A 27,347-nucleotide genomic window follows, 5' to 3' on the forward strand; every position below is an offset into this window, starting at 1 on the left:
CCCTTTGCGTGCCTTCCAGCTCTACAGATCTGTTTCTAAGCTCTGTGTAGCTGCTGAGACCCCAGTTGGGACTTGGGAAGGGAACAGGGATTGTCTTTCATGGCTTGGAGTCTCAGTGAGAAGTCAGGTCCCAGCAACACACCTGCTCAGAAGCCAGTCTTCCAAAGTATTTCTTCCTTTGCAAATGCAGGGATTCAACTCCGGAAGGTCCAAGAACAATGGGAGCAAGAGGCAAAGAAAGAGCCAGTGGGCAACGACGTGGCGACAATCCTCTCCCGCAGAATCGCCGTCGAGTACAGTGAATCAGATGATGACTCGGAGCTGGACGAGAATGAATGGTCAGATTGAGAAGGGGCAGAGTGCTGCCTTGGGGAGGATTCCCCCAAGTTCTTTTTGCCACCTTTCCACAGCCAGGTGTGTGTGTGTGTGACCGGGTGCCCCTGCGGGTAAATTCCAGCTGCTGCCAGCAGCTCATGTTCAATGAGCTTTGCTTTCATGCCATGTTGCACTGTTGAAATTTTTTTAAGGTGGCCTCTTTGTGGGCAAGTGTGCATTAGTGACTTTTGTCTTTTGAAAAAAAAGCATTTGGTGGTGGTAGACCAGCAGTTGACCATTTTTTTCCTCCAGGTGTGAGAAATGGTATTTTAGGCTTTGAAAGTCCTGGAAAAGCTAAAACAACAACCACAACTCACTCCTGGTTCAGTTGTCAGTGTGGTCTATTACAGCTTAAGCTATGGTCTCAGAGAATAACATGCTGATTGAGGGAGCAGTCAAACACAAGAGACAAAGTTTTAAGCTTATTTAAGCAGATGCACTTTCTATGCTCCTGGGTATGAGTGGGAAGCCTTCTTTCTGTGTAGAGTACTGCCGTGTGGTGTCATGGGTTAGAGGAATGTGCTTTTACACGCTTGTAAAGTTTCCTCTATGGCTTAACATTTTAGGGGCAAGTTCTCGAGAAGTAGCCATGTTAGTCTATTGTGACAAAAGCAACAGAGTTCTGTGGCACTTTAAATTATCATGATGTCAGCTTTCAGGTGTCAAAGGTCACTTCATCACATGCATGGGAAGTCACTTAAGAAGGTACAGAGAGAACTAAAACATGTTGTTGTTGCTGGTTACAAAGTAGGGCTAAAACATAGCAGTAGGTGTATTTCACTGTGCAGACTGCCAGTCAATACCAGAGCCAATCGAGTGAATATAAGTCATTATAAGAACATAAGAAGAGCCTGCTGGATCAGACCAATGGCCCATCTGGTACAGCATTCTGATCTCACACTGGCCAATCAGATGCTTATTGGAAGCCCAAAAGCAGGACTTGAGGGCAATAGCACTCTGCCCTCCTGTGATTCCCAGTATTCAGAGTCATTGTGTGGTATTAATGATATAGGCAGTTTTACTAAATATAAGGCATTGCAAAACCTAGTAAGTGCACCATGTTAGACAACAACCACTTTATTCTGTCTGTACTAAGGGATAAGAACATGTAAGTGATCATATCATGCATGTGACAAAGTGAACTCTGATCCACTAATACACCTGTTTAGGCAACCATTCCCCTGAATACAACCTGTGATTTCATTGTTTTAACTGTTCCTTTAAAAAAAAAAAAAACCCCAACTGTGTTTATCGTTATGCTTTTTAATGGTTTAGTGCTTGGGGCTTGAGCTACAATTCTATCTGCACTTTTCTGAAAGCCAGTCCCACTGATTATAGCAGGACTTACTTCAGGGTAAACTTAAATTAGAAAGCACTGCACATGAAGAGTAACTGAAGTTGAATTTATGGCCAGTTCCTTCTTAACACTGCTCCCAAGTTGTGACAAAGTGCTGTTTGCATGTGGCACCACTATTTGGCCCTTGGCATGGTAAACAGAAACAAACAAAAATGAAAGGTCAAAATGGTAAAATAGCTTGCTTTGCATAATGTATCCACCTTTCCAAAGTCAGTTTTTCTTGGTTGAGAATCACTGCCAAGTGCCTCCATCTTTCCATTCTGAAACCAGAGGGAAATCTCAGTCTTGTCTTGGCTCTGAGGCTCGTATCTTCTGTTCCAATCATTGCTCAAACATCCATCTCAATACTTCCCCTTCAGCTTGGGGTTGCAGACAAAGGGCTCTCCCCTCCCCAAATCTCAGCTGCAGAGGAGGTTGGGGCCCCTCTTCTCACCCTTGCCAAAGAGTAGCAGAGCAATCACCATGGAATTGGTGGTAGATAGAATTGCAGACCCTCCTCTGTGACATCAGGCTAGAAAATGTGGGGAAAATAAGGTGGTGGGCCAGTCAGGTATGGTGTTGGTTGTGTTTGTAAGCTGTTTGGGATTGTTAGCCGTTTTAGAGATAAATAGGTAATAATAGAAAACAATTTCTGTAGAATGGTTGGGGCAGTGGGGTTGGGAAGTTACCACTACAGTGTTCAAAGGTTAGCCCTGTGCATTATGTGTCTAGCAGACAACCAGGTGCACTTTAGGGATGATACCTTATATAACAACATCATAATAAGCTAAGCAGTCCCTGTGATTGGTTATTGTTGTACTGTATTAGTATAGTGGCTTTGATATGAAGCATCTATTAAAAGGGTTAGGTTCATTTCTTCTCTCTCTCACCTATATTATTCTAGAAGAATATATGTTAGCATTTATTTTCAAAGAATATATCTGCATAGTGAAGAGATGTATTTGTTAATCTTTTATTTTGTGTTGATTAGTTAACGTAGTTGCTAGGTCCTAGGGGCTCTGATTTGGGCAGAGGTGTTGAACAGCTTCCTCTTAAAGACTGATCAGATAGGCAGAGTTTTGAATCAGAATTCAAAGGCTGCATTTAAAGGCTTGACTTGCTCATACATGTGACAAGAACAGGAAAGGTTGCGTGGAATATTTTGTTCCCCCGTTCATTATAACATCTGAGGGTGGCAGGAGGCAGAGAGGACAGATTTCTCTCTCAGCAGAAGGTTGAGCCTGGTCCAGGAAAATCCATATTATAAGTATTGGGACTAAATTAGGATATACATGTGGTAAAACGATATGGCGGGTAAACTGGTCCCACGTTGTTCAGGGCTCTATATACTAATTGGCAACCAGAGCAGGTTTCTGAACACAGGTGCTGTCTGTTAGCAAGATCTCACTCCTGTCAACAATCTTGCTGTAGCATTCTGCACTACCTGCAGCTTCTGGGATCAAGCTGCCAAACTGAACAGTTGATTCCTTGCAAGTGCAGAACTCCCTTGACATTATTTTTTTCTTAGTCCAGGTTCTGAACCACGATGCCACTGAGAGACAAAGTGAACAGCTTTGCCATCACTGTACTCTGCTTGCCTCTTACCTTGTTTTTCAGTCGTGGCCAATGCCCATTGAGACTGGTAGGATGGAAGGCAGGGAGGCCAACAGTAGGTGGAGCTAGAGCTCATGTCAGGCCCAGATTACTAATTCTCTTTCTGTCCCCAGCTCCCTCCCTGCTGAGCTGTAAGTAAGCAGGGATGCAGGCTGGAAGCACACTGAGGTTGGTGGTGCTCGGCCCCATTCATCCTAACGGACCAGCCTGCACTGATGTTTCTTCTGGCTTATGAGCTTCCACCTACCAGCATGAGATTCTGTGCACTTGTTCATAGAGAGGACAAAATCAAGTAAAACTAAATAGTCTTTCTCACTCTGCCTTTGTCACCCAACAGGACCAGGCATCCATCTCTGCAAGGTTGGAAGCAATGATTAATTTGCATACTGAAATTTTAGACTGTAATTTGCCCCCACCCAGGTCTTTGTGGTAAGAGGGGGGGAAATAACCAATTGATGGCATCTGGCTATCACAGAATTCAAGCTTCTTGTGGCAGGATTTATGTGTCGCTCTTATTTGTCTCTTTTTGGGTTAGGCATCAATTAATGCAGCATTATATATAGCAAACTATACTGGGGGTGGTACTACTGAATTAAGCTTCACAGTTTAGAGCAGCTGCTGAAGAATACAATCTGTAAAAAAAGGCTTCCTTCTCATTCTGTTTGGGTGCCTCTGCCAAAAGTTAAGCCAGGCAGGGTTATGCAACCCCCAGTATTCAAAAATTCCTAAAAAAGATAATAAGGCCCATTTAATATTTAAACTGCTCCATCTCAATTGGCAGTTCCTCGTTAATTTATCAATTTATTCATTTCACAAAATTTATACATCACTTGGTTGTTTTGCTTTTTTAAAAACAACCAATGGCATTATTAGTTAAAAACAACTATTTAAACATTCAGAAATAATTAAATTAATTAATAATTAAATAAGCAACATGCTAAAAACCAAATTAAAACACGTGCCGGCATTCTTACCTGTCTGAATAGGCTGGCCTATTCATCATCAGGAATGCAAATTTATAGGACGTAACTTTGCTGTTAGCTTCATGATGGCAACAATTAATATTCATCTGGCCCCTCCCTGGAGTTCTGTTGCATGCCCCTGAGCATGGCGGGAGTGGCAGCTGCCATCCCCATCACACAGCTCTGTGTGATTGAGTTGCTCACTGATTATACAGGCATTAAATAACTAAAAAATAAAGAAAGAAATAAGGTGGGTGGGTAGGAAGAACTGTATTTAGATTCAGGCATCATCAAACAAGAGATTCGTCTTCATCCTCACATTGTGAAACGAATTTGAAAATTCACTTTGGGATTGCATATAACCCTGTTTGAATTTCTAAGTAACCAAAGCAGAGTGATTACAACAACCCCAGACATTTTGATACCTGATCGTGTGTGTGTGTGTGTGTGTGTGTGTGTGTGTCTTTCTCTCTCTGTCTCTCTCTCTCCCTCTCCCTCTCCCTCCCCACTCCACAATTCCCTGTTCAGAAGCTGAGCGAATTCACAGTTGAATCTTGCTTCAACACTGGTGTTTACAATATAGTATCCTGCACCACAGCTGAGGGCTAGAGTAGGCAGAGCAGGTGGTGTGACATACACAACATGAAATTTCCAATAAAGTAGTAAAGGAACTGACCGTTCAAATGTGAAGATTGTAGAGGCAGACTTGGCAAACCCTTCTGTGAACTGTCATGGCATGTAATCTAATGCATTTGGAAGCATAAAGTGGTTCCAGTCAGGTGTACATTTGCCCAATGGAGAAGGTTATGGTATCTTCCTGGGCAATGTTGCTTACAGATGCAACTCCATAGGCAGGCTGTTTTATGGCCATAGGGTGGTTCAGAATGGCTTCCTTTTATTTTCTGCTTGTTTTCATATCTAAAAAGCACCCTTTGGCTTTTGCACTGTGTAGGAATTGTTGCAATAATGTATTGTGTTTGTTGCAGTAATATATTCTGTATGTATGTGTGTGTATATAGGATGTTAGGCTGATTTCAATGGTACTATTTTGTCCCTTGCTTTCGCCATCATCACCATCATTTGGCATTTACCATATTGTGATGTCTCGTGTGATTGTCAGCACTTTGTTCATTCCATTCCATGCACGCATACCTTACCCATTTAGTTTAGAAGGCTCTTAGGCACAATTACCAAAACAGTATTAAAGTGGACCCTCAAGGTCTGAAAAGACATGATAATGTGAGAAAAGATAAACTCGAACTCTTGAGCTCAAGAACAGATTCATGGAGTTACAGTTCTTATGAGGCAGCTATGTAGTTTGGTTTGCGCAGATTTTGATTGCATGGAAATCCTCTTTCCATTGTCTGGGTTTGTTCGTGTCAGTTCTGACTATCTTGCCCTTAATCAAGCTTCGCTATCTCTGAAACACTCTCTCCCCGCCCCTGCTACTCCCCCCCCCCCATCATATCCAGGAGCAGAGCTGGTGACAGTTTCCAGGCCAAAAGGGCCAGGAGTTCCCCTGTCACACAGTTCTTCTCCCAGACAGCTGGCCTGATGGCAGTCAAGATCCTAAGGATGATGTCATACTGCTACATCTGGCATGATGATGGGCAGATGTGAATAAAATTGTGTAGTTGCCTCAGCCAGTCAGCACCCACCCATACCTTAAGATCTCCCCCAGAGGCAGAATTCTTGCCCATGTCCTGGGGAACTCTGTTCTGCTTCCTTGCTCCTGATGTTTAGATAGTTGACTAAGGCACTCATATTTCAGAGTGCTTAGGGCGCTCTGATTGTTTTTTGGAGGGTAGCTGAGGGAGGGGATTGCTTGCTTGCTTGGCTGTTCATTTACTGTTCTTTCGCTATACCGTAGTGGGCTATATGACTGTTATAATTTTTAATTGTACATTAAGTGCTTAAGCTTTCTTGTAAACCCAGCTATTATATGTGTGCTAATAATTAAAACATCAGCATAAGCTAAGTAGATGGGTGGGAGATCTACACAGAGAAGCCCACCTGCGCTGGGAGTGTAGACAAAGAAAATTCTAAGCTGCCTTGCAGACCTAAATAGTAGAAAGTTAGGATATAAATCTGTCAAATAAAAAGTGAGAAAGCAAGTAAAAAAACCTGCTCTTGCTTCCTGATCTGGCTCTTGTGGACATCAGGGCTTAGGATGTGGTTTTCTCTCTGTTGCTCCACTGTACTCCTCCTATCCCACTGAGGTTAAGATTCCTTTGGCCTGTAAGTAAGTAAATAAGGAGCCCTCTTATGCAGCAGTTGCTGGGTCGGAAGCAGCTGGAAGAACTGGGGCCAAAGCAATGCAAAATGCTCAGCAATGCAAGTTAACCCTTTTTTATAGTAACTAGTACAGCTCATCATAACACCCAATCTGCTATTTCGAAACAAACACTGAAATTGGAGAATATTCAATACAGCCTGACCTGAATGTGTGAGAATGCTGCTTAACAGCCATTACAGAGCTGACCCTGTCGGTGTGTGTGATAAGCTTGTGCTGGCCTAGCTGCTACCAGTTGGCCAAGTCATGTGAATTTAGCCCCCAAAGGGCAAGAGAAGGGCTCTGTCCTTAGAGAAACTTGCAGTTTGAAGCAAAGATTTCAGAACCTGCACTGCACTTTAGAAGGTGTTGTCCTCTGATTTACATGCTGTCCCCCCCCCCTTTTTTTCTTTCTTTTTGTTGGCATTTGTCTGTTTTGGGAGACAATGGAAGAATGCACCTTCTTGGGTAAAAGTCTTTGTTATCCTGTCACTGTGAATAAATGATCAGTAGCTCTGGACTAAACTCAAGGCAGAAATGATGGTACATGGTGAGAGAAACTGCTTTAAAAGGGGAGGTTGTATCTGGGTTTTAATTTGCAATTGTAAAATGATGTAGTTGAGACCAAGTGGAAGACTTGAGGAGGGGGCAGAGGTAGTTAGTTATCCTGATAGGTTTCTCACTCCCAAGAGCAGGCTTGGAAAGAGCCGATGACCCACCGGATGCTGTTGGGCTACAACTCCCATCAGCCCCAGCCACTATGAACAGGGATGATGGAAGATGTAGCCAAGCAACATCTGGAGAACCACAGGTTCCCCACCCCACCCCAGACCCTAAACCTTCTCCACCCTCAGCCCCATGATGAAGTTTCATGATTATAACACAGTTCCTAAAAGGAAAGCAAATATTTAAGTCCACGAGGCAGCTTGGTTTAAATGCAGTTGTTTACAGTCACGGAGAACGGGTGTATCTCAGTATCCCTATAATAGGAGACTGGGTTTTGGACTTCATGGGAATGCGAGATGTTGCTCCAACCATCTCTGCTCTAAGTAGGGATGCTACCAAATTCACTGTCTTCCAGCTTATTGTGTTCAGTGAGTAGTCTTGCTGGCAGTTGCCTTCTTTTGGGAGATGCTGTCTCATTTCTTTGTTGTAGAGCATGAGCCATTAATGCCATGTGCCAGTTCCTTGCTCCCTGAGCCACTGGCTGGAAGAGAGAAGTGCAAGCAATTCAGGCCAGTGTACTGATGTCCAGAATCCCTCTGGTCCCTGGGAATGGGGACTGGAGGAATTAAAAAGGTGGGGACTTGCCATGCACACAATTATACCTGCCAATATGTATGTATGTATGTATGTATGTATGTGCTAATGGAAGCCAAGATTTTTCAGCTCTTTGGAAAGAAATGGATGACCTGTGTCACTATGCCCCTGACAGCAAATAGTTTTAAAGTTCCTCTTGAGAAGGATCTGACAGTGTTATCAGTGCCTTGAGAAACATGGCAACAGCAAGACTGGCACTGTGGGCTCAGCTGTGCAGTTGCTGAATCCCAGCAGGATTGGCCATGCTTTCAGAGGAAGCAAGATCTCAAAGTCCCACCAAGCCTTAAGTCATTGTTCTCCTTCACTGCATGCTCTTAGAGTGCCATGCTTGCCTCCCATTTCCCCCCTAAGCTTTCCTAAGCTTCTGTTGTGATGCTGACACACCAACATAGGTGAGTAGAGAAGATCTCTGGGTAATACACTCTGAATTTGAACACTCTATATCAAGTGTGTAACCAACATGGTTCTCTTCAGTTGCTGTGCACTCCATCAGCCCTGCTGGTCAGGAATGATGGTAATTGTAGACCACAACATCTGGAGGGTACCATTTTGGTTGTCTCTGCTGTGCATCCTAGTCAGTACAGCCACATCACCTGGCGATGCCTCAGGGAAGCTCATAGGCAACAACCTTCCCCAATCTTATGTTCCTAGCAGCTGGTATCCATAGGTATACTGCCTCTAAAAATGAAAGTTCACTCTAGCTTTCATGGCTAATTGCTGTTGAGACCTATCCTCCACTTGGGTTCCTGAAGGGACACCCACCAAGCAGTGCAAGTGATCTTCAGAGTTTTGTGCTCTCTCTTCTGCTCATATAATACTTTATACTATTTCTTTTTCATTTTTGGAAATGAGTGTTTATACACAGACACACACACACACACACACACACGTACATTTGATTTCTGTTCAGCAAGAGAAACATGAAGTTTGTACATGCTTCAAGGTATTGATAATTTGATTCATGTGCATTATTATAGAGCTGGCGAAGCAGCAGCACTAATGAGAAGCTTTTCACAGTCTAATGGGGTGTTCTAAACATGTGCATTTAGTCAGTAGATCAGTATATGTTTGCTACTATTATCTATCTGCCGTACAGTTTGCTGTTTGTAAAGCAAGGGTTCCCGATGTTGTGGGTTCTGCTTGTGTCAGTGCTGACAAAATCAGGACCAAAGTTTATGGTTGCAAAATGGAACTTTATTATTTTCCTGCCTGTAGAGGGGAAAAAACACAATCTGTGCAAGATACTGTGGGATGGGTGGGGGGAACTGCTAGTAATGCTTCATGGGACTTTTTATTTTTTCAAGAAATGTTGTACAACATAATCTGAAGCTGTTGACACTTTATGCATGTTAGTAATAGAAATAAATAAAGCTTTTAAGACAATTTCTGTCTGTGTGGCCACTGCTTTTTCTTCTCTCTGCTCCCTCTGCTCCCCTTTTGATATTTCCATTACTTTTAAACAGTGGGCAAAACCTTGTCCAGCCTTCCTCCAAAAATTTTGGGCTGCAGCTTCCATCAAATCCAGCCAGCACAGTTGTTCTGGCCAGTGCTGGTGGTAGTTCAAACATCTGGAGGGAACCTGGTAGGGGGGTGATTTTGTGAGCTCATGCATGAGAGCTCTGATAACTTACTAACAATTAATCACTGGTATATTACTACCCTTTTAATTCTCTCTCTCTCTCTCTCTCTCTCTCTCTCTCTCTCTCTCTCACACACACACACACACACACACACACACACACACCAGCTGATGCTATTTACATTTATCTAAATCTGCCAGTTAAAATGCAAATGTAGTCCCATTGAAATCATGGACATAGAATTTGAGATGATTAGAAAAGTACGATTCCAGAAGCCACAAAAATCTGACCAGGATCCAGTACTTTGACAGAGTCACTTGATTTCAACAGAAGGGAGTAAGGACGTACTTTTATGCTCCCACTGGAATCAGTAAAGGGACCCCTGACCATTAGGTCCAGTCGTGACTGACTCTGGGGTTGTGGCGCTCATCTCGCTTTATTGGCAGAGGGAGCCGGTGTACAGCATGACTAAGCCGCTTCTGGCGAACCAGAGCAGCGCACAGAAATACCTTTTACCTTCCCGCTGGAGCGGTACCTATTTATCTACTTGCACTTTGAGGTGCTTTCAGACTGCTAGGTTGGCAGGAGCAGGGACCGACCAATGGGAGCTCACCCCGTCGTGGGGATTCGAACCGCTGACCTTCTGATCGGCAAGTCCTAGGCTCTGTGCTTTAACCCACAGCGCCATCCACGTCCCTATTGGAATCAGTAGGGCTTAATTATTTTTTAAGTTTGGACAGATTGCACCCCAGCTCATATTGTGAGGAATCCAGTGGCCTGCAATTCAACCCACTGTGCAAATTGTGGCACTCTTCTGACAAAACTGGAGACATGCCACATCCTTATACCTACAAAGCTAAATGGGGCATTGGCATGATCCAGCAAGCTCTTCTTATATTCTTAACCTATAGGGCTCATTGGCAAATCAACAGATTGAAAACTAACAAATCAGTGGGCCCAGATGTCATGCACCTGACAGTTTTTCATTCATAAGTGAAATTGCTAATCTAACAACAACAACAAGGTAACCTATCATTGGCCTGGGATTACCATCCTTCTGCTCCCACCCCATATCAAATGCTACTGACTTCATAAATTACTGCTGTCCCAGAGTCCTGTCTTTTTGCCATGTGCTCTGTTGTGGCCAAGCCATGGGGCCTAGGGTTTGAGTCTCACTTGTCACCAAGCCCATGGCCTAAAATGACTAAAAAGCCCTGGGGCCATGGAAAATAATCTGCCCACCAAAAATGCCCTGGGATCAGCAGGGGCTGAAGGCTACCTACCTAATCCATACAAGAGAATGGCTGCCATTTCTCTCCTCTGGAGAAAAGAAGGCAATGCATTTGACCAGAATGTGTGTGTTAAAATCAGCTGTCTGCCTTCAACATAGAGTGGGCTGTCTTTACAGACAGGGCTCTTTACAGAGATGGCAGAAGGGTTGTAGTTCACCAATAGTTGAGAATATGATTGCAAACTAAAGGCCCCAAGTTCAGTCTGTCACATTTTCATCTTGGGCTGGAAACTCTGTGGCAGGCATACGGAGTTTGTGTCTCATAAAACCGAACATATCCTACTGGGAGCAGGATAAACTTCCTGGGGTTTTTTGCTTGCATGGACCTGCAGAAGCAGTGTAGGTTGTCAGTCACCTGGCAGGTAACTCTATATGGCTGATGGACCACACTGGATGCTGTGGGGCACACACTCTGCAGCCTTATAATAAAGGAAACGACTCAAGCACAAGATCATTGCTGACATTTATTAAGACAAATCTAAAAAAGCAAAAGACACAAGAATATTGGCACATATCAGGGCCAATGCCCCAGAAGTCAACATCTCTCTTTAATCTTCTTTTAAAAATAATTTTAAGTATCGTTTTGACAAATCACTTTAGCATTTTATGTACAGTAATAAAAATAAATTACTCTTAACAGATGAATGTATCAGTTTAATACACCATACAGTGCAATAATAGCATTGGTTTTTTGTTTTTCCCCACTCATCTATAAAGTGCATTGCAGGGACTTGGTTTCACCAAATGGAATGATTGCTGTACATTTATATCTCTTTGGAGGGTAAACGTGTGGACATTCCATTCAACAAGTAGCACTTCTTGCACCAAAGAATGGCTTCCCCACACTGTTTTGTCTTTTCACTGGCCCCTAGGGAAACAGTGAGACCATGCTGGTTGTTGGAGGGACCTGAGGCAAAAGTGAGTGGAGGAACAAATGCAAATTTTACCTTTCTACATTCTGCTTGTTTCTACACAGAGACTCAGACACCCCTCTCTATCCTGTCAAGACAAGCAAGAGGCATGATCAGAGTTCAATGATACAAATTACAAGAAAGGAGAGTCTAACTAAACATTCTGTGTGAACTTATTTGACAGTGTTACAGCCTACCTTGGCAAGTGGTGGACTCTCCTTCATTGGAGTTTTTAAAATAAAGATTGGATGGCTACCTGCCAGGGATTCTTTAGCTAATATTATTGGATTTCATGGGGTTGGATTAGATGACATTTGGTGTCCCTTCCAACTCTACAGTTCTATGTTTCTAGGACACATCCCAGCCAGAGAAAAACATTAAGGGTGTGCAGCAGGGCTAGTGAGAAGTGTAATCTAGGGAGAGATTTGAGGGCCAGGCCTGAAGTTCCCACCTATACCGTAAGGGGTAATCTGTATACATCAACACCCACTTTCCACATCACACCTATTTCCAGTGTGCGTACACAACTAAGCTCTTCTACAACAGTCATTCAAGTCAAAGGTGTTTTTCTTTCTAAGACCTTCAGGTAGGTAAGATGCACAAGTTTCACAAAAGTTTTATTTTATACAACTTAGAAAACGAAGAATGAACTGTGTAAAGCAACATTCCTGTAAGGAGATAAAGGTGTTGGGGTGGAGGGAGTGGTGTGGTGGTTGGAAAGAATTTGTGCATTTATGTTCAGGAGTTGCTAATCAAACTAGAATTAATAAATGTAGAGCAGGTAAGTGTTATGTAACCTAGTTTTAAAAACCATCTAAAAATTGTGCATCTTTATTTTGGGGGTGGGTAGCTACATTCACAAAGGGATGCCTACTAAGGCAAACCACATCTGCTGCATAGGTTTCCCTTAGCATTTTTTGTGTGGATTAGTAAGGAAACACCAGTGCACAGACTGAGCTGTACTGCATTTCTAGGTTGTAACCCAGCAAATCTCTTGGTTTGCACAAAGTAATTTTTGGGATAAGTTTTATGAACAAAACAAATAAACATGAAAAAGTAAAGTAAACAGAGATTCCCACAGTGATGACTCAGCTGAGGTTGGGTTTTGTTTTTGCATGTGTCTGACCAATGCATACACCACAGGGATGCAATATTGCAGGTCTGCACAAAATTTGGGCACAAGAAAAACATCCTGGAAAGCAAAAAATATGCATATATGCAGCTGAAACCTAATCTGTCAAAGGCATCAAAATTTTGACATAAGTATCATTGAGGAATTTGCTTGTGGATGCTACAAAAGGAATTATTCAAACATAAGAGACACATTTCTGCATTTTTGCACTTGTGTGCATGCATAAGGTGAAGATACAGCATAGCAGAAAATAGAAGAAAATAATGCTCTGTGTGGCTATATCTTGTCTACTACATCTAAGCCTCAAATTGCTGGCTGACCTAAACACACACACACAAACATACACAGAAGAGCAACACACTTAGGAACAATCCTGTTCCTATTGTCATCAATAGCAAAGTTCCTTTTAACTTTAATGGTGCAGGATTGCATCTGTCACAAGTAAGTCATGCAAGCCATTGGGTGAATTGCAGTCTCTATCACCACAGTTGTTTTCTGGCTTAATCTCACTGATGCTTCCATAGGGCTTTTAATTCTCTTTCCTAAATGACCCGACTGCATTCCCTTTCTTGGCCACGCTACACCCCCATTATAAAGGTCACTTTATGTCCCCCTGCCTGATTTCACATCACAAATTACATCATACATAGAGGAAAAGAGTTTAGCAAAGAGTGCCTATTCAGACATGTTACTTTAGTAGCTTCAGGTATGCAGAACAATAAGACTGGCGAAGCTGAAGGCCCCAGTCTCTCATCTCCTTCCCTCCTACTAAATAGGGTTGGTAGTTTTGCAGAGTAGTACCTCTCATCTTCCTTAAAACTTAAAGTTAACTAACTGGGCTTCCTAATCATATCAACCCTATTCTCCCACATCTGCTCTTTCCTTTCCATTTTAGGTCAGTGTGTGTAGCCCCAATTATCTCTGGGGTCACTTTTAAGTCCAAAGAAATAAAGAAATTTGCAGGAAATAAATGGTTACTCTATAATCTCACACAGTGATACACGAATTTAAGGTGCGTTCATTCCTGTGGACTCCCTTAGAGTACTGGCTCCACAGTAGGATAATTGAACAGCCATTCAACCTTCTCAGTCAACTCATGAGTTGTTGAGTTGTGCAATCTTTATGAGGGCTGGAGGGAAGGTGGGGAGCCAATGACGAGGAATGGCAGTTATTTTTATCTGACTCAACCCGGCCCATCTCCTTTGCCCGGGGCTAATAAATCCACACTACACGCTATCTTTTTTTTCAAAACAGAGGCCTGTGTGCTTTTTAAATAAGTCTCTACGCGGGTAGCATTTTACTGTTTGATTGCGACTTCCGCGGAGCTGTCCAGTCCTGATGGTGCTGACACGTCTTTGGGATGAGAAGGAATTTGGCAGATTCCACTCATCCCACGACGTCTCGGTTTATTTGTTTTTAAATGGCTATTGATATTGCATAGAGGATCAAAATTTGATTAGGATAAAAATGGAAACTCCAAACGGAGCAGCCCACGTTTTTCTCTGGAAATATTCCTGCAAACCATCTGTTTATAATTTTGGTTTTGCTTTGCTATCTTTATATTCAACATTAATAAAGGGAAGCAAACATTTAACTGTTTGCGTCTGGCTTCCTGCTCCCGCGCTTACATTCACACCCTGTTTCGAAAACATGTGCTTCATTCAGAGAAGAGCCCTGAGCTGCCCTAGACCCCGGAGTCAAGGCAAAACCTCCTCTTACGCTCCAGTCTCCACGACTAAAAGAAACTCAAAGGCAGAATTCACATGACCCATTTTTTAAAAAACTTGTACCCGCAGAATAAAATCAGGCAACTTTAAAAAAAAAAAAAAAAGCAGAAGATACCCCCGCCCGCTCCCCGCAAACGCCTTTCCTGAGAAACCTGCTTTCAATCAAAGGAAAAGAAATTTTAGAGGCAAAAAAGTAAATCAAGAAAGCAGAACAAGATTTGTTATGTTTTGAAACATTATCTTGCTGTTTACACTTGGTGTTCCACATTGGCCACAGATTTTGGCAAATGTCCGAGTCTTTCGCCACGCCTCCCTCCCTAAACACAAAGAAATAATAAAATTAAAATATCGCCCGGTCGCTTGCGGGGAGAGGGAGGGGGAGCATGTCAGGCACATCTTACTTGTGTATGGTTTATCAAAATAAAAACAGGCATAAGAAAATAACCATCTGGAGAGCCTTGACACTGACACCCTGCTTTCTTTTCCTAAGAAGGTTGGGTAGGGGTCCCTCCCCTCCCCCGTTTTGTTTTCTCCCCTCCCCCCCCCTGCTGCAGCTGCTGGTGCTGGGGGATCATACAAAGGTGAGGAAGGGGAAAAGGAGGAGAGAGAGAGAGAAAAAGAAGAGAGAAAGAAAGAGAGAGAAAGAAAGAGAGAGAGAGAAAGAAAGAAAGAAAGAAAGAAAGAAAGAAAGAAAGAGAAGAGAGAGGGGGGGAGAAATAAAGAGAGAGAGAGAGAGAGAGAGAGGGAGAGAGAGAGGGAGGGAGGAAGGAAGGAAGAGAGAGAGAGAGAGAGAGAGAGAGAGAAAGAAAGAAAGAAAGAAAGAAAGAAAGAAAGAAAGAAAGAAAGAAAGAATAAAGAGAGAGAGGAGAGAGAGAGAGAGAAAGGAAGAAAGAAAGGAAGGAAGGAAGAAGAGAGAGAGAGAGAGACAAACTAAGATTCCAAAACCATAAAGGTAACCATAGACCATTGTCATACGTCGCTGGATGTCCTGGGCCGAGAGGAGAAGCCGGAGGAGATGCACCCGCAGCAGGCCACCCAGATGGATTTCTGGATGTCCGGATTTCTGAAGGCATAAATGATGGGGTTGATGAGCGAGTTGAACACTGCCGGCAGGGCCAAAGAATAGGTGTAGACGGCTGGGTAGCTGGAGTCCGCCACCAGGGAATAGATGGCCAACGGGATCCAGCAGAGGGCGAAGGTGCCCAAGATGACCGAGAGCGTGGCGATCCCCTTGCGGGTGGAGGTGGCCTGAGAGGTGGCGATGAACTGGTGCTGGATTGCGATCTGCTGGGCGTGCCGGAAGGCGATCTTGCAGATCTGCAGGTAGAGGTGCACCATCAGCGCGAAAATGAGCAGGAAAGCGACAGCCAGCACAGTGGCGTTATTCTTGGTAACGGGCCGGAGGACACTGCAGGTGCTGCGCTCCCGCAGGCAGTTCCAGCCTAGCAGGGGCAGGAGTCCGACGCCCAGGCAGAACAGCCAGACAAGCAGCAGCATAGCGGCCGTGAAGGTCAGCGTGCGCTCGGAGTGATAAGTCAGCGCGTTGTAGAGCGACAGGTAGCGATCGACAGTGATAGCTAGTAGGCTGCACACCGAGGCGGAGAAGGCAGTAATCAGCAGGCCGGCGGCGCTCAGCAGGGCAGTCTCGCTCGGCGAGGACAGCAGGTACTGCACGCTGAAGTTGACGATGAGCCCCAGGCCGGCCAGCAGGTCGGCTAGGGCCAGGCTGCCGATGAGCAGGAATGTGGGTGCGCGCAGACCGGGAGTGTAGAAGAGCACCGCCAGCACCAAGGCATTCTCGCAGGCTATCACGGTGCCCGTGGCGCAAAGAACGATGTCCCACGGGTTGACCGCCACGGCCGCCGCGGCCACATCCCCGCTGTCTCCTGACGCCGGAGACACATCCAAAGGGCTCCCCGCGGTGGCAGAGGCGACCGACGGCGGCCAGAGGCTGGCGAAGGGCCGGGAGGAGGCGTTGAGGAGCGTTAAGAGTTGCTCCTGCTGCTGCTGCTCCAGACTTTGCTGCTGCATCAGCAAGTGCTCTTCCATGGCTGCTGCTGCGGCTGCTGTAGGGTGACCGAGCATCACTGAAGAGTGGAAGAAAAAGGCAACGGGAGACAGTTATAGGGGAGAAGGCAGGGCGGGGGGAGGGGGGCGGGGGGCGGGCGGTCCCTGAGAGAAGGTCAAGGGGTGCGTGTGTCAAGTATGGTGGGCACCCGCCCACCCCCAGGTCCGCACGTGGAAGGGAGGAGGGAAGGGCCATTAGCGGTGTTTGCATCCACAGAGCTCAGGTTTGGGTTTCACTAGTGTGCATTCAAACTCGAACGGAGATGATGCTCCGCGACAGAGCACCTGCTTTGTCTGGAGGATGACAGAGCTTCAATCCCTAGCATCTCCAGGTATAGCTGGGAGATAACCCCTGTCCGGAATCCCGGAGAGCCGCTTCCAGACAGTAAGGACGATACTGAGTTAGATGGACCAGTGGTCAGCACCTGACTCCATGTAACGGCAGCTCCGTATGCATGGGGAAGTAACTTTGCTCAGTGGTAGAGCATCTGCTTTGCATGCAGAAGTCCCAGGCTCAAACTCCCGCATCTCCAGACAGAACTAGGAAAGGCCGGGAACCCTGGAGATCCACCACCAATGGAAAGCAGATGCCTTTGTTCCTATGACCCAATATATCCCAGTCCCATTTCTGGGGATGGGGAGGCGGGGTAGGGAATGTCAATTCCACCTGGATTTGACACCAAACCAGCCACCCCGTCCCATTGCCAACGAAAGGAACCATCAGCCTTTAACCCTGCGACTGAGAAGGCATCTTATAATCAAAGTGGATGCTCCCTAGTTTCTCTGCCCCAGGAAACACACATCAGTTCCCGAGCCGCGAAGGTGGAGGCACGGAAGACGACGCTCTCCTCAGCCTGTATTAAAAGCTGTTATCCTAAAAACTCCGGAGCCAGACGCCAGAGGCACTCGCGGGAACACAACAGCAGGTTTGAAAAGGGCACCTTTGCAAAAGGAAAAACCAGTCCCTTCCCTGCAAGCAGTGACCAGCAATCTGGGCGTATGTCTGGGCGTGCAGACTTAGCTGAGTGTAACCTGCTTGGTTACTTCCTCTCCCAAAACCCCAGGTGAAGAGTCCTTCATAGGAGGACTGCTGATTTTCGGGGTAATGAGTATTTTTAATTTACTGTAAATTATCTCCATTCTCTGCCGCTCATGACCCCAGAAGTCATCAAAAATGAGCAAAATCAGAGTGCCATGTTGTGCATCCAAAATGTTCCCTACCCCCCTCTACACACACACACACACACACACACACACACACACAGTTAGGATGCAGAGGCGCTTGCATCATAAGTTGTATGTTGGGTGCTACGGCTACATGGTGGGGAGGGAAGGAAAATGGGACACCGATGACTTAAATAGCGTTATATAGCGGGGCTAGAATTTCTTGGCTTGGTCTTTCCCAGAGCTGCTGCTGCTGCTAATAATAATAATAATAATACCTTTTGACTCGAATGGGAAAGAATTATCGCTCTCTAATTAGCTATATATATAGGCAGGTATAATTTGTAGTCTAGTCCACTCCGGATATCTATTTGCATGATTCCAAAGCACCTTCTCACTCAAATTTCGTTCATAACACATCCAGCAACCGTTAGAACAGTAAGACTGCCGCACCGAAGCGAAGCCACTTTAATTTGCAGTTCCCGCCCCGACCCCTCCTTTTTGGGGGAATGACACAAGCCGCCTGCGAACAACCGCAGAAGCTCAGCTGCCGCGAAAAAAACAAAAAAAACCAAACGCGCGCGCGCGCACAGACACAATCACAATCACACAGTTACCCGCACGCAACCTTTCCAGTCTGTGAGACTCCAACGTATTCCCACCCATCACCCCTTCCTTCTACAACCACCGTGCACATTTCTCTCTACTGTCAGGTTTTAGCGCTGTGAACAAAGAACCCGAGAGCCATTCAAAGGTCACCCTTTGGGCGTTTGGTCTGTGCTGCTGCAGCCGCTGCTTTTGACTCTTGTGGCTGCTCCCATAATACAACTTAACAGAGCCCACCAAAGAACAATTTAGAAAACAGTAGCCAAGCCGTTGGGCTGGTTTCATTGTTCCATGCAACGCGAACACCCTCCGCCTCCCGCTTTCCAAGCCCGCTGCGGGATGGAAGACTGTGTGGGTGGGGAAGGAATCAGGTAGACCCCAGGCGACATTCAGAAGCAGGCATGCAATTCCCCACCTCCCCAGTTGTTGTTTGTACCTTGGTTTCCAATTCTTTGGTCAGTTGTCCTCCCTGCTAAATCCTTCTCAGTCCTCGGAATTAAGGCTTCCTTCTCTGGTTTACATGGCTATTAACGCTGGCAGGTTTCTGCCAACCGAGATGCTCTTAATATTTTCCCCCCTTTGGGTCTGCTGATATCTCTCTACTCTGACGTCAAAAGTCTTCTCTTATATTCACGATCGGCTCCAAGTCTGTGAATCAGAGGAGCCTGTGATCAGAATAACAACGAGGCGCATTCTCACACTAGCTCAGCTCCTCCTCTCCTTTTCTCCAAGATACGCACCGGCGAGGAGATAAACACACTCTCGCGCGAGCGCGCATACACACTCGTCCTCTGGAATTTCATTCATAAGGCTGCCGAGACCCGCCTCCTTTTCCCAAGGTCAGGTGCTTCACATCTTCGCTTTGAGCGAAGAGAAGCCTGCAAGGTCTTTCCGGTATGAAATGCAGAACGACACAATATGAACATGAAAAAGAATGCATTATTATCATTATTATTTTGATTGGAAGATGGATGCGAGCTGGTGATGACTTCTGGGGCTCAACTGCACCTGGATGGATGTTGTGTAATTAGATCGAGCTGCAGGGACCCGAGATACTGATGGGAATGAGAAGAGCAACCTAAGAGCGTTAAGCACTGCTTAAACAATAGCAACAGTCTCGTGGCAGTTTAAAGACTAGAACCTGTGTTATGGCACAAAAACCTCCAATGCATGAAGTGTTATACTGAGTTGCAAGTATATAAACAAATGCATGCTAGAGACATTATAAATATTAAGGTCAGAGGAAAATGTGATGTAGAAAAGTATAAATAATTAGGTAACTGAACAAATATTGTGGATTTTTAAAATCACGCTGCATGTGTTAATTGGCTTACCATGCCAGGATATTTGTGTTACTGGCACAACTGCTTGTTGTGTATGACCACAGCTAACTATGCAAATATGTCTGTACTTCTTTGCATCTCATTTCACTTTGGCCTCACTCTTTGCATGCATGAGCACACATGTGCATGCGTACACACACACACACACACACAGGAACATAGGAAACTGCCTTTTACCAAGTCAGACCACTGATCCACTATGTTTGTGGCAAGGAGAAGAATGGTACAAAAGAATAATTCCCTGGATGCCAAGAGCCAAGTTTGGGGCAAGTACTCTTTGGTGAGAGAACCCCAAATATGCAGCAAAGTAAAGCATGGAAATATAGGCTGTTATACCTTTCTGAGAGAGTTCCAAAATAGTCCCCTCTTCCTCCAGCATAGGAAAAGAAAGGTCACATGTTTAGTAAGATAAAAATGGTTTACTTGCAAACTCTTCTCAGACCTCCTCAGACCTCTTCACATGTTAAACTTCTCAGGTAGACTGGGGGGGAGGGTGAAGAAATATTTGATGACCTAGTCCCTCCCATGGTGAGCTAAGCCTGGCAGGACAGCTTACTTTACATTATGAACCCCATCATGGATTAGACTTAATTAAGCAGGTTGGTTATATGAGGCTGGTTATCACACCCACCTAGTTCAATATTGCCTACACTGACTGACAGTGGCTTTCTAGGATTTCAGGCAGGAGTCTCTCCCACCCATGAAGCTCAGTGAGGCAATTACCTTTGGCAGCAGGCTAGGGGCAGCTGGAAGGGGCAGCAGATTCAGGTCCCACAAGAGCATGCTGCTTGCCAGCAAATGTGGGAGTGGATGAGGAGGGCACCATTTTATGTTTTGCCTTGATTGGTAAAACATCCAGGGCTGGCCCTGATGCCAACCCTGCCTGGAGATGTCTATGAAGATTGGACCTGGGATGTTCTGTTTGCAAGGCAGATACTCCACAACTGACCTACGACCTCACCCCACCCTCCACAAATTATGTACATATGTATCTGCAACTCAAGATAACACTATGCATCTGATGAAGTGGATTGTAGCCCACAAACATTTATGCCATCATAAACATGCTAGTCTTTAAAGTGCCACAAGACACTTTGTTGATTTTGCTAACATAGAATATTAGAATTATAGAGCTGGAGGAGATTCTGATGGTCATTTAGTCCAACCCCCTGCAATGCTGGAATCTCAACTAAAGCATCCATGACAGTTGTCCACCCAACCTTTGCTTAAAAACTTCCAAGAAAGGAGAGTCCAGCACCTTCCGAGGGAGACTGTTCCACTGTCAAACAGCTCACACTGCCCAAAAGTTCTTCCTGATGTTTAGCTGGAATCTCCTTTCTTGTAACTTGAATCCATTGGTTCGGGTCCTACCCTTCAGAACAGGAGAAAGCAAGCTTACTCCATCTTCCATGTGACAGCCCTTCCGATATTTGAGATGGCTAGGATTGTTATTCTTTTTTAAGTGGGTAACCCCAAAGTTGGGCCACCCCAATAGAAAGTCCAAGATGCTTTCCAGGGCTGCAGTGTCCCAGGGCCTCCAAGCTAAGGATTATGCACATTATTTCAAGTTAAGCCACTTGAGACCCCTACTGAATCAAAGGTCCATCTAATTCAGCTGTCACAGTGGCCAACCAGATGCCTCTGGGAAGCCTACAAACAGGACATGAGCACAACACTTGTGATTCCCAACAACTGGCATTTAGCAGTACCCTGCCTATGACACTGGAGGTGGTAGTACATAGCTATCATGGCTAGTAGCCATTGATAGTTTTATTCTGCTTCATCTCTGGAAGTATCACTTGCACATAGATGGTAGGTAGATAGATAGATAGATAGATAGATAGAGAGAGAGAGAGATGATAGATAGATAGATAGATAGATAGATAGATAGATAGATGATAGATAGATGATAGATAGATGATAGATAAATAAATAAATATAGATAGATAGATAGATGATAGATAGATGATAGATAGATAGATAGATAGAGATAGATGATAGATATAGATGATAGATAGATGATAGATATATGCATTTAAATAACAAAGCATGTATGAAAATGCTGTCTTTGAGGAAGCATTATGGATGTTTTTAATTACAACAAATACGTAGGGCTGCAACTCTAGTGGGTTTTATTTCCTTACTTGAAAATGAATTGGAACATGAATAATGTTTTGAAAATGGATGTACCTTCCTATGCAAGTGGATTTCAGGCCTATATTGAAGGAGGGGCAATGCTAAGCTCTGGGGCATAGTTTCATTGTAGGAATGGATTGGGACACTAGGAGGGATGTATTGTTTTGTTATTATCCTTCCTAGCTCATGTGAGTAAGATCAGCAGAGTACCATCCTTTGCAACTTAGAAGCTAAGACAAGGTTGCCTCGATATTCTAGAAAAAACAATCCAGGATGCTCTGAAGCAGTCAGGATTTCCCCTGGTATTACCTTTTTTCCCCTCTTAAGAACATCAATCACACACATTGTTTTGTGAAGAAATAAAAGAACTATTTACTTACATGATATAGGTCTTAAAGCAGGAGTTACAGTAACAAAATGAAAGCAGGTTTTTAACGACAGTCTCACCGTGGGTTACAGCCGCTTCAGGTTGCATTTTTTCAGGTTACACACCCACCGAAACCCAGAAGTACTGGAATGGGTTACTTCCAGGTTTTGGTGATCACGCATGTGCAGAAGCACTAAACTGCTTTTGCGCATGCACAGAAGTCCCGAATCACAAGCCGCGCATGCGCAAACGCGCCACTGCGGGTTGTGAACGCTGCGGGTTGCAAACGTGCATCCTGTACGGATCACGTTTGCAACCTGAGCATCCACAGTACTATCTAAGTTACAAAAGTACAAAATGTAAGTTCAAAAATAGTGTCTGAGCTGCATACTTCAGACATGTACAGGTGGTCAGCTTGGAAGCAAAGAAAGGGATGCCCAAGCGGGAAGGAAGTATGTGGTGTTACAGCTTTCTGCCAAGGCAGAAAAAGAAAGTGATTTCAGAGAGTTCTCTCTAGCAAGTTTTATAGGAAAGCTTTGTAAGCTTGAGCCCCTTCATGTGCCCATCTGGCAAAACATGATTTGTTGGTTTGACTGCAATAATGTCCCACATGAATAGCCTGCTAAGTTGTTTAATTTGATCTGTTTGCCAGTTCCTGCCAAAGGTTTAGTAAGAAACTTTGCTCACAGTTTCACATGTAAGGAAATGATGCAATGGGAAATCTGTGTGAATTTCAAAATCCATATTACTAGAGCTAGATGGTAAATAAAAGTAACAGAGTTCTGCAGAACTCAAAATCTTGTGTCCTATTGTTATAGCATTTGGGTTGATAAAATAAAAGTATTGCCTTAACATGGATTTTGGAAATTCTTTTATAGATCAACACAGCTATTTTCCTTGTATTGCGTGTGCATTTAATTTAGATTGTATGGCACAGCTCTCTCTTGTGCATATTAGAATGGTGAAGAAACACTGCAAGGCTGCAATTCCTATATTTTCATCCGATACATTGGGGTGTATAGTAATCAGCACTGTGTACTAAATATTTTAAGAATGCAGAAGAGGAATAATATAAGCTAATTAGTTGCTAGACGTGAATCTCCCCACCCCCGAGCAGCGGTGTGCAGTTTTCAGTCCAAACTCACTGGGATAGATTCAAAGGATTACCAAGAACATGTTTATATTAAGCAACTCTTGCAGAAACATGTCACTTTAACCATCTGCCTCCTCAAGAGAGGCTCTCTCTTTCTGACACATCTCTCTTCTCATTCAGACACATTTAGGCATCACAATCTGGCACAGTCAGAAACAACTGGCAGTTTTTGCTAAGCAGAGACTGGATCTGGTACAGCTAAGAGTGAAAACCATACAGGCTAAAAAGCGTCCTCCATGGTCCCTCTTAGTTTTCCAGGTAGCATAGGGGACAGTCTAGCCACATGCACAAAATACATCAGGTGAGGAAGGTGTCTTGCACCATCAGCAGTCAGAAGGCCTAGAAAGGGAAAAGTTCTCCAGAAGGTTTTGTTTTTTTAATATACATAGTATATTATACTATATCCTTTCCCACCACTCTTCCATGCCATGGAACCCAAGCTAGCACTCATATGGTTCCCAAGCAGTCACCCATCCAGGCATAGAACAGATCCAGACCTGCTTAGCTTCAGCAAGGCCTCATTGATATAAGGCAGGACTTTCACTGTACAGTACAGTGGTACCTCAGGTAAAGTACTTCATTCGTTCCGGAGGTCCGTTCTTAACCTGAAACTGTTCTTAACCTGAAGCACCACTTTAGCTAATAGGGCCTCCTGCTGCTGCCGTGCCACTGGAGCCCGATTTCTGTTCTCATCCTGAAGCAAAGTTCTTAATCTGAAGCACTGTTTCTGGGTTAGCAGAGTCTGTATCCTGAAGCGTATGTAACCTGAAGCTTATGTAACCCAAGGTACCACTGTACAGTTTCAGCACCTCCTAAGAACATTTTTTGTTTAGGCAAGCTTACACAGGTGTTAAGAAAGTTGGTACTGAAAGCTGGTTAAGCTGTTTTTTATTTTATTGCCATTTTAACTGTTGGAAAGTCTTACATTATTGTTGCTAATTCATCTTAATGCTTTGCCTTTTTTTTTTTGTAAACCACTTTGAGTTTTTTGTTTTTACAAGTGGTGTAAAAATTTTTATTAAATAAATAAATGTGCCTTCATGTGGTTTCAGTCCGTAGCCTAGAATAAATCTATTGAGTAGATCTATGGAGGCCATGGAACCAGAAGTCTCCAAGCAGTAACTGAGGGTTTATGTCAGGGTTGAGGAAGCTGCAGTCCACTTGGTGTTGTTAGACTCCAGCTTCTTCCCAGCCAGTCAGGGATGATGGGAGCTGTAGTCCAGTGACATATAGAGGGCCTTAGGTTCCCCAGTCCCTGGTTTATGTAGTCAGCTTGGTTGACTCACTCATCCTGATGTATTAGTGAGGTTCTGATCCTGACTGGACATGGTTCCCCCTGTCAAGTAGGAATCTGACAGGGGATGCCTCATGTTTCCAAACAAGTCTACACATTGATTCAGACTCCTTGTAGTCCATGTTCTTTAGTCTCCTGTGATGATGGAAGTGTCCCAAGCTGGGAATGTGTCAAGTTGGAGCAAATTCTTGGAGTATGGTTTCTGGTGTTCACTCTTGGTGACTTATCTCCATCCAGTCCTGGTTCATGCTGCAGCACATGCTGGGGTCTTCCTTCTGATAAGGAAGTCTCATGAAATTCTACAACTAGGATTTGACCCGTTTCTGAAGCTGACCTACGCCAAACCTCTCCTTCAAATGTTTTGGACGATAACTCCAATCATCCTCAATGCTTGGGGAAGTCTACCCTATACAAATACAGTGGTACCTCTGGTTAAGAACTTAATTCGTTCTGGAGGTCTGTTCTTAACCTGAAACTGTTCTTAACCTGAAGCACCACTTTAGCTAATGGGGCCTCCTGCTGCTGCTGCACCACTGGAGCATGATTTCTGTTCTCATCCTGAAGCAAAGTTCTTAACCCGAGGTACAATTTCTGGGTTAGCAGAGTCTGTAACCTGAATCGTCTGTAACCTGAAGCGTATGTAATCTGAGGTACCACTATAGTAGATGTTGTTGGCAGACAATGACCGCTTTGAGAAGATGTGGCATTTGCATTTGCAAAGATTTATATCACATTGTATGGCAGAAGTTTAGTCCTGGGTCATGTTGCCCAGATTGCTGTGAGACCAGAATTAGCACAGGATTGTTGAATTTCTGGGTTTGTGATTCTGGTGATCCATTGTTGCTGGCGATAAGATGACTGTTGAGATGTAATTTAGAGCTGAGTGAGACCTTTAAAGAGCTGATTGTTGGGGGGAGAGAAAGAAAGAGAAATATAGACAACATGACAATGGGATACTGAAGTTGGATGCTGCGTTGCTCATTCATAAAATCCAAGCATGTCAGGGCAAAACTGCTCAAGGATGGCAACAAAGGCTTTTTATTGCTATGTGACATGACCACATGCCATTATAAGAATCCATTCCTGCAATTCCTGGGGAGTAAAAAAAATAAATCCCTTTGTTAATGATCCTGGTTTTAAAATAGTCTTTTGCTACTGGGTGGCCTGGGTAGCACATACACACTTCAGAAATGCTGTTCACAGTGTGCTGGCATTCATCATAGCCACTTTCCTAAGAGAAAGCTCCTCTTTACTATCACAGTGGCATACAATTGCATAACATAATGGATGGCATAATAACAGAAAGCTGTCAAGATCATGTTTGGAAATAGAACAAGGCATAAGTCCCACTTGTCTGGATGGAGGAGAGGGAGGGGGTATGTGAATCTGTGTAGACAGCAGCCTTCTTGCACAGAGGTGAATTGTACATTGGCTGCCCCACCCACTTTTGCCTCTAACTCTGCCCACCAGTGGCATGCAGCCCCTAGATTGGTGCCTAGAAGGAAATGTGGCTCCAGGTGGAAAAAGCCCCTGACCCCTGGGTTACACTACTGCAGGGGGTTTCCCCTTTTTATTTTCTGTTTCTATGACAGCATTTGAGTCGCAGCTTTGCAGCACAATATATCTAACTGAGTTCAACGGTTCTACTCCCAGGGGACTGTGTGGAGGATTGTGTTTTCAGTCAATTAATTAATTGGCTAGGTTAATCAGTTAAAACATTTAATTGGACAAACTGTAACTGTCAAGTGCTATCTTGGAAGAGGCATCACCCCCATTTGAGTCAGAATGGAGCTGCAGTATGGGGTGGGTATCTGTGGGAGAAAGAGAGAGAGAGTTGCAGGGCATAGTGGTTTCGGGTATTCATAGGGGATTCAGTGTGTGTGGAGCATAGTGAAGGGGCTGCAGCATAGAGTAGGGTATTTTAGGGTATGGACAGAGGCGGATTTAGGGCTGAATAACTGGATCCCCTGCACAGGGTGTAAGGGACAAGGGAGTACCTTCTCATCTCCTTCCCAAAGCCTAGTAAGTACTGGGCTTTGAGAAGAAGATGTGAGGGTTCTGACAGGTTCTAGAGTCCTCCTTCCTTCCCAAAGCCTAGTTAGTACTTGCCTAGCTTTGAGAAGGAGGTGGGGGGGGCTAGGACCCTGCTGGAGTCTCACATCTCCTTCCCAAAGCGGGCACCTCACTTAGCCAGCTTTGGGAAGGTGGCTTTGGGATGGCATGGGGGGCAATTTTGGTCTGCCCCAGGGCGCCATATTACCAAGGTCCACCCCTGGTGAATATGTGGTTGTGGGGTGCATTCTCCATGACCCTGTTGCAGGTTTCCAAATAAGCTGGTGTGCTTATCTAACAATTGCACAACACTATCTTATTCCAGGGACACGGGTGGCGCTGTGGGTTAAACCACAGAGCCTAGGACTTGCTGATCAGAAGGTCGGTGGTTCAAATCCCCATGACAGGGTGAGCTCTCGTTGCTCGGTCCCTGCTCCTGCCAACCTAGCAGTCCGAAAACACATCAAAGTGCAAGTAGATAAATAGGTACTGCTCTGGCGGGAAGGTAAACAGCGTTTCCGTGCGCTGCTCTGGTTCGCAAGAAGCGGCTTAGTCATGCTGGCCACATGACCCGTAAGCTGTATGCCGGCTCCCTTGACCAATAAAGCGAGATGAGCGCCGCAACCCCAGAGTCGGTCACGACTG

General features: G+C 44.6%; 2 protein-coding genes across 6 annotated transcripts in view; one reads left to right on the forward strand and one right to left on the reverse strand.

Moving 5' to 3' along the window:
• LOC310669528 (actin-binding protein WASF3-like) overlaps positions 1-9,262 on the forward strand; it is a 75,697-nt gene extending 66,435 nt beyond the window's left edge. For 3 of the 5 annotated variants that reach the window (XR_014507230.1, XR_014507231.1, XR_014507232.1), the window contains 2 exons: positions 191-1,141; positions 1,172-9,262. Coding sequence is in view for 2 of the 5 variants with exons in the window: in XM_083423807.1 (XP_083279933.1) it covers positions 191-348 (158 nt within the window). In the remaining 3 variants the exon portion in view is untranslated. Of the gene's footprint in view, positions 1-190 lie in introns of all 5 variants that reach the window. The other 2 variants (XM_083423807.1, XM_083423806.1) reach the window with 1 other exon arrangement.
• A 1,934-nt stretch (positions 9,263-11,196) lies between these two features.
• On the reverse strand, positions 11,197-19,053 carry LOC310669402 (G-protein coupled receptor 12-like). Its single transcript, XM_083423247.1, has 3 exons — positions 18,794-19,053; positions 15,496-16,607; positions 11,197-14,837 (listed from the first exon to the last, which is right to left on the reverse strand). The coding sequence occupies exons 2-3, from the start codon at positions 16,603-16,605 to the stop codon at positions 14,769-14,771; spliced, it is 1,179 nt and encodes a 392-aa protein (XP_083279373.1). The 5' UTR covers positions 16,606-16,607; positions 18,794-19,053; the 3' UTR covers positions 11,197-14,768.
• Between the last annotated feature and the right edge of the window lie 8,294 nt (positions 19,054-27,347).

Source organism: Podarcis tiliguerta, assembly GCF_965153285.1.
Source record: "Podarcis tiliguerta genome assembly, chromosome: Z".
Taxonomy (NCBI): Eukaryota; Metazoa; Chordata; class Lepidosauria; order Squamata; family Lacertidae; genus Podarcis; species Podarcis tiliguerta.

Coding starts and splice junctions, on each gene's coding strand:
- LOC310669402 (XM_083423247.1), bottom strand. CDS start 16,605: ATGCTCGGTCACCCTACAGCAGCCGCAGCAGCAGCCATGGAAGAGCAC. Junction 14,838..15,495: donor GGCCCAGGACATCCAGCGAC/GTATGACAATGG, acceptor CTTTGTGTTTAG/GGAGGGAGGCGTGGCGAAAG.